The sequence below is a fragment of the Papio anubis genome, chromosome 7 (genome assembly GCF_008728515.1).
Source record: "Papio anubis isolate 15944 chromosome 7, Panubis1.0, whole genome shotgun sequence".
Lineage (NCBI taxonomy): Eukaryota > Metazoa > Chordata > Mammalia > Primates > Cercopithecidae > Papio > Papio anubis.
Genome location: NC_044982.1, coordinates 113,120,040 through 113,134,045, shown reverse-complemented (window position 1 = coordinate 113,134,045; position 14,006 = coordinate 113,120,040). Strand labels below are relative to the sequence as shown.

The 14,006-nt window shown below is 40.9% G+C and overlaps 1 protein-coding gene across 5 annotated transcripts in view; it reads left to right on the top strand.

Moving 5' to 3' along the window:
* Positions 1–14,006, top strand: part of FBXO22 (F-box protein 22) — a 30,058-nt gene that overhangs the window by 15,244 nt on the left and 808 nt on the right. For all 5 annotated transcript variants that reach the window (XM_009210672.4, XM_003901234.4, XM_017960790.1 and 2 more), the window contains one exon: positions 11,556–11,721. In XM_009210672.4, the coding sequence (XP_009208936.1) occupies positions 11,556–11,721 (166 nt within the window). The remainder of the gene's footprint in view (positions 1–11,555; positions 11,722–14,006) is intronic.

Sequence of the window (14,006 nt, the reverse complement as noted above, 5' to 3'; positions counted from 1 at the left end):
ATATAGAGTTGAATGGCAGTCACCAGGGTCTGGGGTGGTTGGGAGGGGGTTTGGGGAGATGATGGTCAAAGGATACAAAATTCATTTTGGAGGAATAAGTTCTAGAGGTCTGTTGGACAACATGGAGACTATAGTCAGTGACCATATATTCTTTTTTTTTGGAGACAGAGTCTTACTTTGTTGCCCAGGCTGGAGTGCAATGGCATGATCTCAGCTCACTGCAACCTCTACTTCCTGGGTTCAAGTGATTCTTATGCCTCAGACTCCCGAGTAGCTGGGACTACATGCTGTGTGCACCACCATGCCCAGCTAATTTTTTTTTTTTTTGTCTTTTTAGTAGAAATGGGGTTTTACCATGTTAGCCAGGGTGGTCTCAAACTCGTGGCCTCAAATGATCCACCTGCCTCAGCCTCCCAAAGTTCTGGGATTACAGGTGTGAGCCACCGTGCCTGGCCCATATACTGTATTCTTGAAGAATGCTAAGAGAGTGACTGTTAAGTGTTCTTACTACAAAAATGGTAACTATGTGAGGTAATGCATATGTTAATTAGATTTAACCCTTCCACAATGTATATACACTTCAAAACATGTTATACATTGATAAATACATACAATTTTATCTGTCAGTTAAAAAATAAATGAAAGGTAGTCAACCTTAAAAGATTGCAGGCTTATAGCTACTCTAGTTCTGCTACTTTCTGGCTCTCCAGTTAGGGCAAGTTTTAAAATTTTTCTAAGCCTCCATTTTCCTCATCTATAAAGTGGAAATAACTAACATTGAATTCACAGAATAGTGAAGATTAAATGAAATGACTTCCATAAAACGCTTAGCAACAGTAGATTGTAGCTAGATGCTAGTGTTGGCTTCTACCCTAGGCAGGCTTTACTGTGTGTCACACAGGCCCTTCATCTGTGGTGTGGCCTTGTAGTTTGTGGGGGGAATAGTAAGGTTTTAAGTGTCCTTAGCTCCTTCAGAAGCCGCATGCCAGAGGAGCATACATGTATCTTGGCCTGAAGTGACAATTAACGATGGCCAGTGTTTGTGGAGGTACTATATGCCAGGTACTGTGCTGCACAGCACTTCTAATCTTCACCACAGCTTTGCCAGATAGAATTCTTAATGGAATATTTTCAATGAGGAAACTGAACTTTAATGGCAGTAGAGAGTTAAGGCTTTTAGGGTATATAAATAGCAGAGTTAGCAGAAATGTTAAAGCTATTCTAAATTAAGGATGCCAAACTTCCTTTGGTAAAAGGTCAGATAGTGCCTTTAAAACTGACCCATTGTTAAGTGTAAAGGCAAAATGAATTTGAGGAGCAAATGTGGCTATGTGCTGAGCTTATGTGATTTTGTAATATAATGAGACTTGGAGCTAACCAAGTTCAGCAAACGAAGTCTTTTTCAGAGTTGGTCAGGTGGTTAGCAAATAGTAGGTCTGAAACTCAAAGGAATGGCTGTGGCCAGACATGTTGGTTTGAGAGCCATTTGCGTGTTGCCTGGCAGTCTGTAAAAGCATCAAGTGCCATTTTGAAGGCCTTGGAGTAAGCCAGTCCAGGGCAACTTAGCCCAGATTCTGGAAAGATTTATGGCAGCAAATTTAGTACAAGGAAGGAAGAAGATGAAGAATGTGTTGATGTTGACAAGGTGACTATCTATATTCAATTGGCTCATAATGTAGAACTCCTACATTAATTTTATTCAGGCTGGGTATGGTGGCTCATGCCTGTAATTTCAGTACTTTGGAAAGCTGAGGTGGGGGGATCGCTTGAGCCCAGGAGTTCGAGACCAGCCTGGACAATATAGTGAGATCCCACCTCTAGAAAAAAACTAAAAAACTAGCCAAGCATGGTGGCACGCACCTGTAGTCCCAGCTACTTAGGAGGCTGAGGTGGGAGGATTGCTTGAGCCCAAGAGGCGGAGGTTGCCATGAGCTGAAGTCACGCCACTCTACTGCAGCCTGGGCAGAGTGAGACCCTGTCTCAAAAATAAATAAATAAATAAATAATTTATTCACCATGTTAAAGCTGTCATAACTGGATGCAGATTCTGTCTCAGTGACATTCGGGAAAAGGCATGAAGGATACATATACAGTCATGTGTTGCTTAATGATGGGGATGAGTTCTGAGAAATGCATCTTTAGGCAATGTTGTTGTGCGAATGTCATAGTACTTACACAGACCTGGATGTTACAGCCTACTATACATGTAGGCTATACAGTGTAGCCTATTACCCCTAGACTACAAACATGGACAGCATGTTACTGAATACTCTAGGCAGTTGTGACACAATGGTAAGTATTGGTGCATCTGAACATATCTAAACATTAAAAAGGTACAGTAAAAACATGGTATGAAAGACAGTATACCGCTATACGGCACTTAACATGATTGGGATTTGCAAGGCTAGAAGTTGGCTTGGGGTGAGTCAGTGAGTGGTGAGTGAATGTGAAGGCCTAGCCCTGTATACTACTATATAGTTTATAAACACTGTACGCTTAGGCTACATTAAATTAATTGAAACATTTTTGTTCAGCCGGGCACAGTGGCTCATGCCTATAATCCCAGTCATTTGGGAGGTCTGAGGTAGGTGGATCCCTTGAGGTCAGGAATGTGAGACCAGCCTGGTCAGCATGGTGAAACCCCATCTCTACTAGAAATACAAAAATTAGCCTAGCATAGTGGTATGCGCCTGTAGTCCCAGCTACTTAGTAGGCTAAGGCAGGAGAATCGCTTGAACCTGGGAGGCAGAGATTGTAATAAGCCAAGATCACGCCACTGCACTCCAGCCTGGGTGACAGCGAGACTCTTTCTCAATAAAATAAAATAAAATAAAATAAAATAGTTCTTTAATAATAAATTAGCTAGACAAAAAAAATTTCCATTTATATCCTTATTCTGTAAGCTGTTTTCCACCTTTAATTTTTTTTTTTTAACTTTTTAAGCTTTTTGTTAAAAACTAAAACACAGACACACACATTGGCCTAGGCCTATATAGAGTCAAGCTCATCAATATCACTGTCTTCCACCTCCACATCTCATCCCACTGGAAGGTCTTTGGGGCAGTAATACGCATGGAGCTGTCATCTCCTATGACAACAGTGCCTCCTTCTGGAATACCTCCTGAAGGACCTGCCTGAGGCTGTTTTACAGTTAACTTTTTTATTTATTTATTTATTTTTTATTATTATTATACTTTTAAGTTCTAGGGTACACGTGCATAACGTGCAGGTTTGTTACATATGTATACTTGTGCCATGTTGCTGTGCTGCACCCATCAACTCGTCAGCACCCATCAACTCGTCATTTACATCAGGTTAACTCCCAGTGCAATCCCTCCCCCCTCCCCCCTCCCCATGAGGAGGGGTAACCTCTAAAATTACAATAAAAAGTATAGGATAGTAAATCATAAGCCAGTAACATTCATTGTCATCAAGTATGATGCATTGTACATGATTGTATGTGCTATACTTTTATATGATTGGCACTGCAATAGGCGTGTTTACAACAGCATCACCACAGACATTTGAGTAATGCGTTGTGCTACACATTAGGCAATAGGAATTTTGTAGCTCTATTAATCTTCTGGCGCCACTGTTGCATATGCTTATTGTGCGTGTCACCATGCCTGGCTGTCCTTGACCAAAGTGTTATGTGGCGCTTGACTGTATAATCATAACCCAAGTATGTGAGGTGTGCTGTGAGAGCAGAATGGGTAGATTGCTGTAGGGGTTCTGCCAGTGGGAGGGATCAAGGAGTCTTCCTGGGGCAGGTGGTTTTTAAGCCCTTGAAGGACAGGAAGCATATGAGAGATACGGATGAATAATATCACTGACTGAAGGAGTACAGAAACACAGGCACAGAGCCAGGAAATCCCAGAGCATGTCGGAGAAATAGTAATCATTTTGCAAGCAAAGGTTATGTGCAGGGAAGTCATGGGAACAAAGGGTGGGACGCATTGAGGCCAGGCTGAAGAGCCTGGGCTTAGTTCCTATACACAGTAAATAACTGTTACTCAGATGTCATTGAGCAGAGGTGAATATGGCCCTCCTGTGTGGGGAGACACTGGAAGCGGGAGACCATTTTAGAGTCCAGGCAAGAAATAACACTAGGGCATGAGGAGTAGGGAATGAATTGGAGGAAATTAACAAATGATTAGATATGAAAGAGAAGGGAAACTGGTGCCTCAGTAATTACTTTTGAGTTTTGATCCTAGGAGACAGGGGTGATGGTGGTGCAGAGACCAGAAATAGGAACACTGGGACAGGAGGAGCGGGATTGGGAGAAGAAGTTGGGAAAAATCAAACCCCATTAGAGATGCTTGTTTTGGCTTTTTATTCAGTGTTGCTGCTAAAGGTCATATGGCCAAACCTTTCGTGTGCTGCCTTTTTTGTCCAGAGAGGTGACATGGCTTTTCCCTGGGCAGTACTGCGTCCTGGGAATCTTTGATGAGGCCCTGATATGTAGCACTGGTTGAAGCCAGGACCCTAGTTTTGTCAGTTTATAAGAAAGAGCCAAAATCTTGAGCAGAAGAAACCCTTTTGTGATAAAATTGTTGTATTTGTTAGATCATATTTGCATTATAGTGCCAAATATAGGAATGAGAAAACTGGAATGAAAAACAACCCCAGAATTATTGTGCTCTGTGAAACTTTCTTATAGGTGTCCTTTCCTGAGCTGCTTGATGTCAACAGTTTTGACTTATTCCAAGGCATCATTTTCTTCTGGAAATTGAAGCTTTGCCCAGCTTAAAATGGCCATCTCCGTTCTTTCACTTGCTATCTTGTGTCCTAATTTTAGGTAGAGTTGGCCTTCCATATCCATGGATTCTGCATTCATGGATTCAGCTAACCACAGATCAAAAATATTTGAGGGAAGTGCAGCAGGAAGCCAGGTTTCTAAACACAGGAGTGGCATAATTTGATAGATCTTTTGAAAATACCAGTCTTGCTATGGTGTGGTGATCATTTTGGAGTACAAGAGTGGATGCAGGATTAACTTGATTTAGCCATTCAGTAGTGTATGTATATATTTCAGAACACCATGTTGTACATGATAAATATATGCTTTTAAAATTTTTCAGTTAAAATAATTTTTTCAAAAAAGTAGATGCAGGAGAAACATTTTACTGTTGTAGTGGTTAAGGAAAGAGGATATGGCAGCTTGGAGCAGGGCAATGGTGAGTGGAGTTGAAGAGAAGTGGATGGATTCAAGATGAAGTTTGGGGCTGAATGGACAGGATGTGGTGACTGATGAGATGTTGGGTGTTGAGAATGAGGGAGGTGGCAGCGATGTCATGCGGGTTTGTGGCTAGTGCAGCTGTGTAGTACCATTGACTAAGGTGAAGAAGACTTGAGGGTGCAGGTTGGAGGATCAGATTATCAGTTCTGTTTTGGACGTGTTTAGAATTTGAGATGGAGATATTGATTATAGACAGTTGGATATATTGGACTGGAGCTCTAGAGAATGGCCTAGAGGAAAGATACTAATCTGGGAATCATCAGGTAATTAATGATAATTGAAGCAAAAGGGACTAGCTTCAGTGATTTGAGGAGGAGGGCCGGGGAGGAGGCTCAGTAGTGCTTGTTGATTGTCCAGGGTTGGTACTGCTGTAATATTGTTTTGACATCCCTCCCTTCTGCTAATGCAAAGGCTTTATTGAGACTACTCAGTAAGGTTCTCCTTGAGCCATTTCTTAGCTTTTGTTTTAAACAGTTCATTTGTACAGTCTTACATGGGATGTCAACATAAAAATAAAGCAGATAAAAGCAGAGCCTCTAGGTTGAAGGGTGAAGGGAGCATGTTAGGCCTTGAACCGAGGTTGCTCATTCTCCTCCACCTACACTGGAGGCATCTTTGGAACCCTTTGCCCACCAAAGCACAATCTGAAAGCCCCAGCTGCAATAGAGAGGAGAGAAGCTTCCTTCCCTGGCAGTGGTCGTGCACTTCTTCCTCTGAACCTTCATGTAATCCAGGGAAGGGTCTGTAGACTCAGAGCAGTGCCTGGCGGCTCTACCTGTCTGTACCAGAGACAGGAGAGCTTGAGAAAGCAGCCCTAGCACTGCTCTGTGTTGGCAAGATGGGCTTCAGCTTGAGAGTCAGAACCTTTTTGCTCCTTTGAGAATGCTTGAGATGGTTAGTTGTATAGCAAACAGTTGACTCACACCTGGGATCCTCCCTCTCTTTTCCTTTTACAAATATCCTTCTGACTTTCTTCTAGGTGAAGCACAAACCTGTAACATTGCCTTTTGGGGCACAGTGATTTTCTGGGTTTCAGTTTCATTTGTGGAGATTCCCATTAGAAAAGCTTTCCTGTTGGTTTTTTACATTGTAGGGTCAAGAGAGGAAGTTCTGAAGAATCCAGTTGCCTTTGCTCTTTGAAGGAGAGGATTGGAAGTGTCCTGTGTTTTCCGTAGCTCAGTAGGCACAGTTGTTTCTGGCAGCCAGTTCTGGGGTGTGTATTTAATTTTACTTTGGTCTGGTCTGATTTAGGTTCTGTAATATGGATATAATTTGCATGTTAAATGTGAATTTTGACAGTATTGAATCCTCACAGACTTTTTAGGAGTAAAACAATACGTAACAGGTTGTTACAGGCATTAAATAAGTTAATTTCTTTTGTTGTTGTTGTTGTTGTTTTGTTTTTGTTTTTGAGACGGAGTTTCGCTCTTGTTGCCCAGGCTGGAGTGCAATGGCACGATCTCTGTTCACTGCAACCTCTGCCTCCTGGATTCAAGTGATTCTCCTGCCTCAGCCTCCTGACTAGCTGGGATTACAAGCATGGGCAACCATGCCCAGCTAATTTTTTTGTATTTTTAGTAGAGAAGGGGTTTCTCCATGTTGGTCAGGCTGTTCTTGAACTCCCAACCTCAGGTGATCCACCTGCCTCGGCCTCCCAAAGTGTTGGGATTACAGGCGTGAGCCACCATGCCCAGCCTAAATAAGTTAATTTCTATAACATACTTAGAACAGTGATCTGTACTAGTGTTCATTGTGAGATTGGTGATCTGGTGATCTAGCTTGTAGATTGTTCAGGTTCTTTCTGCTCCCTGCTTTTTGATCCTTTCACTACTCCTCTTGAATTCTGCCAGCCACCAAGCAGGGTAAAAATGGACTTTAATGACTTGTCAGATTCCAAAAAAATTTGAAGTAGGACAAAGTTTTAAAATTAACTGAAGACGTCATAAAGAGTCTTGAGGGGTCATAGGCAGTACCAGGTGTGAAGCAGAGAGAATCAGTGCTGAAACTCAAGGGATTGAACTTGTTCTGCCTTCGAAGTTGCCCAGCCCTTGAGAAAGCAGAAGTGACAGGAAGCTAGTGTTAAAGAAAAAGCAGTGCTGACATCTGTTCAAGACAGTGAGGCAGACTTTGTTCGGGAGACCACTGTGATGGAGTTTTGCATTAGGGGAGAGAGATCAGGCTCAACTCCAAATGCACCAACCACAGGTTGGGTATTTAGCCAAGGAGGAGGGTGGGGGCTTGATGGATGAAAAATTCCTAAGAGGATGGGGTAATTCTTTGCTAAATTTACCTTAAAGATTATTGCTGGAAAGAACAGTTTCATACTATTCCAAAACCAAAGACATCTCTTGGTGGACAACTGCAGTAGCTAACTTGATTATAGTTGGCAATCCTACATGGCAGGCCAATTTATTCTGTTACCTGAGTTTACATTTTATAAGCAGTTTATCATCTTGAAAGGTTCACCGGGAGGTTACACTATTTAAAGTGCCTTATAAATACTTTTCTGGAATTGTGTTTAATGGTTGTGGTAAGTTCCTACTAATGTATCAACTTTTGGAAAATTCTAGAATAAAATCTGAAGTCAGATTCTATGGCAGGTGGCCCAGAACATTGGGTCCTTGATGATCTTTTACCTATGAATTGGGGGGGAACCCAGAACCTTTCAGGAAAAATTGGCATTGCTCCCTACTCTTCCCTCATATTTTAGGCCTTTAAGTTTTGAGTGTCAAGGAGTTGGAGTTGTACCTTCCCTCTCTTATTTACCAGTAGCACAGGTAGTCTGTTGGTTAAATACAGAGACTTTTGCTCTATCAGACAGACAGCCTTGGTTAAGGTGGGTTTGTTCTCTAAGTTGGGGTAGGGGAAAGTGATTTTACTTTCTAGGGTTGTGTATTGGGAGGGGGAAGTGTTCCATTAGCTGAGAACAAACCCACTAGAGAAGATGTTGAAAGAACACCACTGGAGAAGATGGTGTTAACTGGAATGTGTGACTGAGGCAAGAATCTCAGTCATTCGAGGTTTACTGAGCCAGAGGTTGAGAGTGTATCCGGGAAAAACACTAGGCACAAACGAGTGGCCGTGTACTCTGAAAAGGTTTTCAATACATGTTTTTAAAGGAGAGAAGGAAGGATGGGGAAGGATAGGCGTGAGGTGAATGGTCACGTTCCTGTGAGACTTTAGTTAGTGCTCAGTAAATCTACATTTTACATAAGATAAGGTGAACCTTTTGAAGAAAGGAAGAACCAGTTATGCAGACGTCTCAAGTAGGTGGACACGTTACTGATCTCTTGTTTTTGTGCAGCATCTGGGAAGGTAAGCTTGTAATAGACATTATCAGTGTGGAATTGAACAGATTGCAGACCTAAAGTTACAATTGACATGTCCTTGTGTTATGGGAGGATGTACATCTTAAAGGTTTTGAGGCCAGCAAAGATTTTCCTTATGAATGATTTGTGGGAGCAGTCATCTGGAGATGACTAAAGCCTTTTGCCTTTCCTGGTGGGGTGGTGGGGGGTGTATGAGGGGTTGGGTCTGGCTAATGTATGATGCTCTGACACAGGGTTGTGAAGTAGCAATATTAATTTGGAGAGAGGATGGTGCTTCGCTTGACTCAGCCTCTAGGCTTAACTTTCCCTTTGGCATAAGGAGTTTGGAGGTCCTGAGATTTTTTTTTTTTTTTTTTTTTAACATTGGGTATGTGTTTGTTAAATGAATGGGAGTGGTTGCCTTTAGAATATTCAGGTAGGATGTTCAGTGGACAATTGTAAAAGAGCATCTAGAGCTTAGAAAACAGTAGGAAAGGTTGAGATTTAGAAGCCATGAGGTTTCTAAAAGCTAAAGCCCTGAGTGTCAGGAGATGAGGGTTTTAATGTAGAGTCTGTCATTATATTGTCCTGGGGAAGTAGTCACTTCTCTGGCATTGGTAGTCCTTGTTTGTAAAATAAAACTCTAGACTTGATCTCATAGGCCTCTCCCAACTCTGAAACTTTGTTCTAATGAAGAAAACATATTCTCTCAAAATTTCGTGGGCTAGTCTATAGGGGAAAAAAGACCCTTTAGCAATGGTTTGGGGTATATGATGTCATGAAAGCAGTATTCTTTTTACTGTCCAAGTCAGTAATTTACTGTACAGAGAATTGGAAATGGACCAGAGGCAGTTTCCCAGAATAGGTCATTATTTGGTGTTAGTAATTGGTCATTCACGCATCTGCATACCCTTTGCTTCCTTAAGTAACTGTCCTCTCTGGTAACCACCTTAGGTCTGTCAAGGTGGAAGTCATGTGGTCAAATCAAATGGAAACACAAGTGTGTTAGGTATTGGATTCATTTTCCTGTCCCAAAGCACCTCTGTTTGGTAATGCTGGCAGCAGACATATATATGGCCAACAATCATGAAAAAAAGCTCCACATCACTGATCATTAGAGAAATGCAAATCAAAACCACAATGAGATTCCATCCCACACTAGGCAGAATGGCTATTAAAAAGTCAAAAAATAACAGACGCTGGTGAGTTTGTGGAAAAAAAGGAACACTTATACACTGTCGGTGGGGGTGTAAATTAGTTCAGCCATTGTGGAAGACAGTGTGGTGATTCCTCAAAGACCTAAAGACAGAAATACCATTTGACCCAGCAGTCCTATTACTGGGTATATATTCAAAGGAATATAAATTATTCTATTATAAAGACACATGCACATGTATGTTCATTGCAGCACTATTCACAATAGCAAAGACATGGAATCAACCTGAATGCCCATCAGTGATAAACTGGATAAAGACAATGTGGTACATATACACCATGGACTACTATGCAGCCATAAAAAAGAATGAGATCATGTCCTTTGCAGGGACATGGATGGAGCTGGAGGCCATTATCATTAGCAAACTAACACAGAAACAGAAAACCAAATATTGCACATTCTCATTTATAAGTGGGAGCTAAATGATGAGAACGCATGGACACAAAGAGGGGCACAACAGACACTGGGGCCTACCAGAGGGTGGAGGGTGGGAGGAAGGAGAGGATCAGGAAAAATAACTGATGGAGAATGGGCTTATTACTGAGGTGACAAAATAATCTGCACAACAAACCCCCATGACACACGTTTGCCTATGTAACAAACCTGCACATGTATCCCTGAACTTAAAAGTTAAAAAAAAAAAAAATCAAATTGATAGTCTGTAAACAAGCTGCCCAGAGGCTCCAGTGAAACCTGGGAGCTGTGGGCAGAGGGAATAGGCTGTCTCTGTTACACTCTGCCGCCTCTTAGTGGTAGCAGCTTTTAGTTCCTGTGTCACAGAATTTAACATTTTCCTGCTTTGGAAGGAACTTTCAAACACTAATTCGCCTTTACTCTCACCTGCTTCCCTGGAGGAGGTGAATAAAGCCTGTATTTCAGTGATGTAGTAGTTTCCTAGGCTGCTGTAACAAAGTACCCCACATTTGGTGGCATAGAATGAGAAGTTTATTCTGCACAGTTCCGGAGGCCAGAAGTCTGAAACTGAGATGGCAGTAGGGGTAGTGCTACCTCGGGAGGCTCTAGGGGAGAGTCTTTTTCTCTTCCTGCCGCTCCAGTTTCTGCTTCTGTGGTCACCCTGCCTTTTCTTCTTTGTCTCTCCTTTTGTATATCTTTTATTATGAGGACACTGTCATTGGATTTAGAGTCCACCTGGATAAGCCAGATGATTTAATCTCAAGATCCTTACTGACTGACATATCGAGAACCCATCTCTACCAAAAAAAAAAAAAAAATGAAATTTAAAATAGATCCTTTTTCCAAATAAGCTCACATGCATAGGTTCCAGAGATTGGATGTGGATATACCTTTTGCGTGGGCAGGGGGCACTGTTCACCACACTATAGGTGGTTAGCACCTTTTCTCTCCTTTAAAAAATAAAACGTCTGTAAATTTTCACTGCTGCTAGCGCAGCTCTGTGTAAACCAGTGTTCTCTTTTGTTCCCTACCGGGAGCCAGCTTGCACCTTGGTGCACCAAGGATTGCTGCTCAGTACATAGCTGCTTCGTTATTTGTGTTCATTGTATTATTTATTAATACAAATAGTCATTTGGTTTTTTTAATAGAAAAAAATTATAAAGAGTTTGCATAATGTTTGTAAGAAATGAAAAACGTGATACAGAGATAGAAGAGGATATAAAATAAGATTAAAAAAATGGAAAATTTCATAGCTTAAGCCACTAAATTGCCCTTAAGGAGGAATGCAAGTTATTAACAGTAACATTTCATTTTGCAACATGTATAAAATAATTTGTTTTAAGGCTGTCTTTAACTCTTGCTCTTCATTTCTCTGCAGGTCTTTTAGATAACCCTGAACTTCGTGTGGTCCTTGTCTTTGGTTATAATTGCTGTAAGGTGGGAGCCAGTAATTATCTGCAGCAAGTAGTCAGCACTTTCAGTGATATGAATATCATCTTGGCTGGAGGCCAGGTGGACAACCTGTCATCACTGACTTCTGAAAAGTATGTCTTGTGTGTGTCTGATTTCCTCTGTGAATGAGGGGAGATGGTCCCAGGTTTTGTCACTTTGGGGTTAACAATTTAAAAACCACGTTTAAAGAATTGCTAAGATAATAGTTCATTCCATTTTGTAGTAGACATTGGCTAAGGGGCTTACTCAACATAATTCTGCTTACAGTTGAATAATTACATTTTTATATATATTGTCCTTTAAGAACTTCTTAGTTGGACTCACATTCTCCTTAAAATTTATTTTGACATTGCCTGTTGATCTTTCCTTTGACAAATGTGGTACTCTCTGTGACCTCAATGTGTCACCTCCTCTCTAGTTTCCTCTTTTAAAGGAAACACATGGTTCAAGTGTATCTTTATGCAAAACTTCTCAGAGCTTCTAATATGCCCAGTGCATTGGAAATCTGGAAGGGGAATAGTATTACCTGTGACAGTTCCCAAATCTGTCACAAAAAAGGTCACAAAACCTTTTTTTCCACAGAGCATCTTGCAAGTCCTACTGGTTTTTGGAAATTCCATATTAGATCTTTTGAAAGGCTTTTTCAAGCTCAAAAATTATGGATCTTTGATTTTTGTTACTAAGGCTTTTGCTTTCAAAGATAAAAATATTTGCTTTTCTGTCTTGGGAGCCATTACTTCCTTTCCATCTTGAATGAAAGTACATATCATTTTGAGTTTGAAACCATTAGGTGGACATAAATGTCATTTGTTTCCAGCAGGAAAATGAGACCCTACTCCACCCTCAATGCTTGTAAACACTAGTATTTGTTTCCCACTCTGTTTAATATTTGCATCCTAGAGTGGTGACCTGGGGACAGACTGGGAGATCAGTATCTGTAAGAATTATGTAAGTCATCCTAGTTATACTCTCTCTTCTGGTAGTCTCTGTGAGCTAGATCTGGGAAAATAGCTAAAGTTGAGGTCCCTGGACTGCCAGGAAGGAGGAAAAGAGGAAAGCCAAGTACGTTGAATCCCAGGCAGTAGAATATCAAACACTGGATTTTGTGCATACATACACCGAATTCTTGGTGACTATCTAAGTTATTTCCCCTCTTGCCTAATTTTTCCTGTATCTTTGCTATTAACTTTTAAATTGTATACCGATAGGGCAATGGTGATTCAACATACAGTTTACCTTTGAAATGCAGGTATCTCACTCGGACTTAAAACATCTGAGGCGCTAGCTTGTTAGTACAGCAATTTGTATATCATCTACTTTTTATACCTAGTATGAGAAACACCCTCCACCCCAATCATTACTTTTCATATGACCCATTAATTTTAATGTGGTCTTCATACTCTGTCAGTGGTTAAGAGAAACCGTTGAGTAAATGAGTGCTCCATTTTAATAAAGTCCAGATAACCCAACTGATCCCGTGCCCAAAAGGAAGGTGAATAATTCTTTGAGGCAAGATTGACAATGTGTATTAACAATTCTGTACCAAAGAGGAAATGTGATAAAGTTTTAAAAGCAGCAGAGTACCTCAGAAGATAGATTTTGCCCCTCACAAACTCGTTTTACTACTAGCTAGCCTTATTACCTTAGTCACTTAACCTTTTTGCGTCTTAGTTTCTCAGTAATCCAGTGAATCTTGCCCATTTTATAGATTCAGATGTTGGAAGCATGATAGAAATGTAACATACTTGTTTCTCCCCTAGTGGATGTTCACTATATTATTTGCTTTATAACTTTTATCAATGTTGTATTTTCTTTTGTAAGGATATTTCATTTTTTAAAAAAACAAGGCAAATACAAAAACAAAACATGAGTTTTTACCATCAAATTAAGCTGAATTCTAGACTCAAAGCAATAAACAAGACAAAAAATAACATTTTCTAGTGGACTAGACATAAAGCTAAAACTAGATTCTAGAGTTAATAGGTTTTTAAAATTATCCTCTAAGACTGGGTACAGTGGCTCATGCCTGTAATCCCAGAACTTTGGGAGGCTGAGGCAGGAGGATTGCTTGAGTTCAGGAGTTTGAGACCAGCCTGCGCAACATAGTGAGACCCTATCTCCACAAAATGTTTACAGATTAGCCAGGTGTGGTGGCATGTGTCTGTAGCCCCAGCTACTTGAGAGACTCAGGCAGGAGGATTGCTTTATCCCAGGAGTTTGAAGCTGCAGTGAGCTATGACTGTGCCACTGCACTTCAGCCTAGCTAACAGAGAACCCTATCTCCAAAAAAATAAAATCACCCTCCATTATTATATTTTTAATATATGTCTTTCAGAATTTGACAGCTGAAGTGGGGGGAAAGGTGTTAACAATGTAA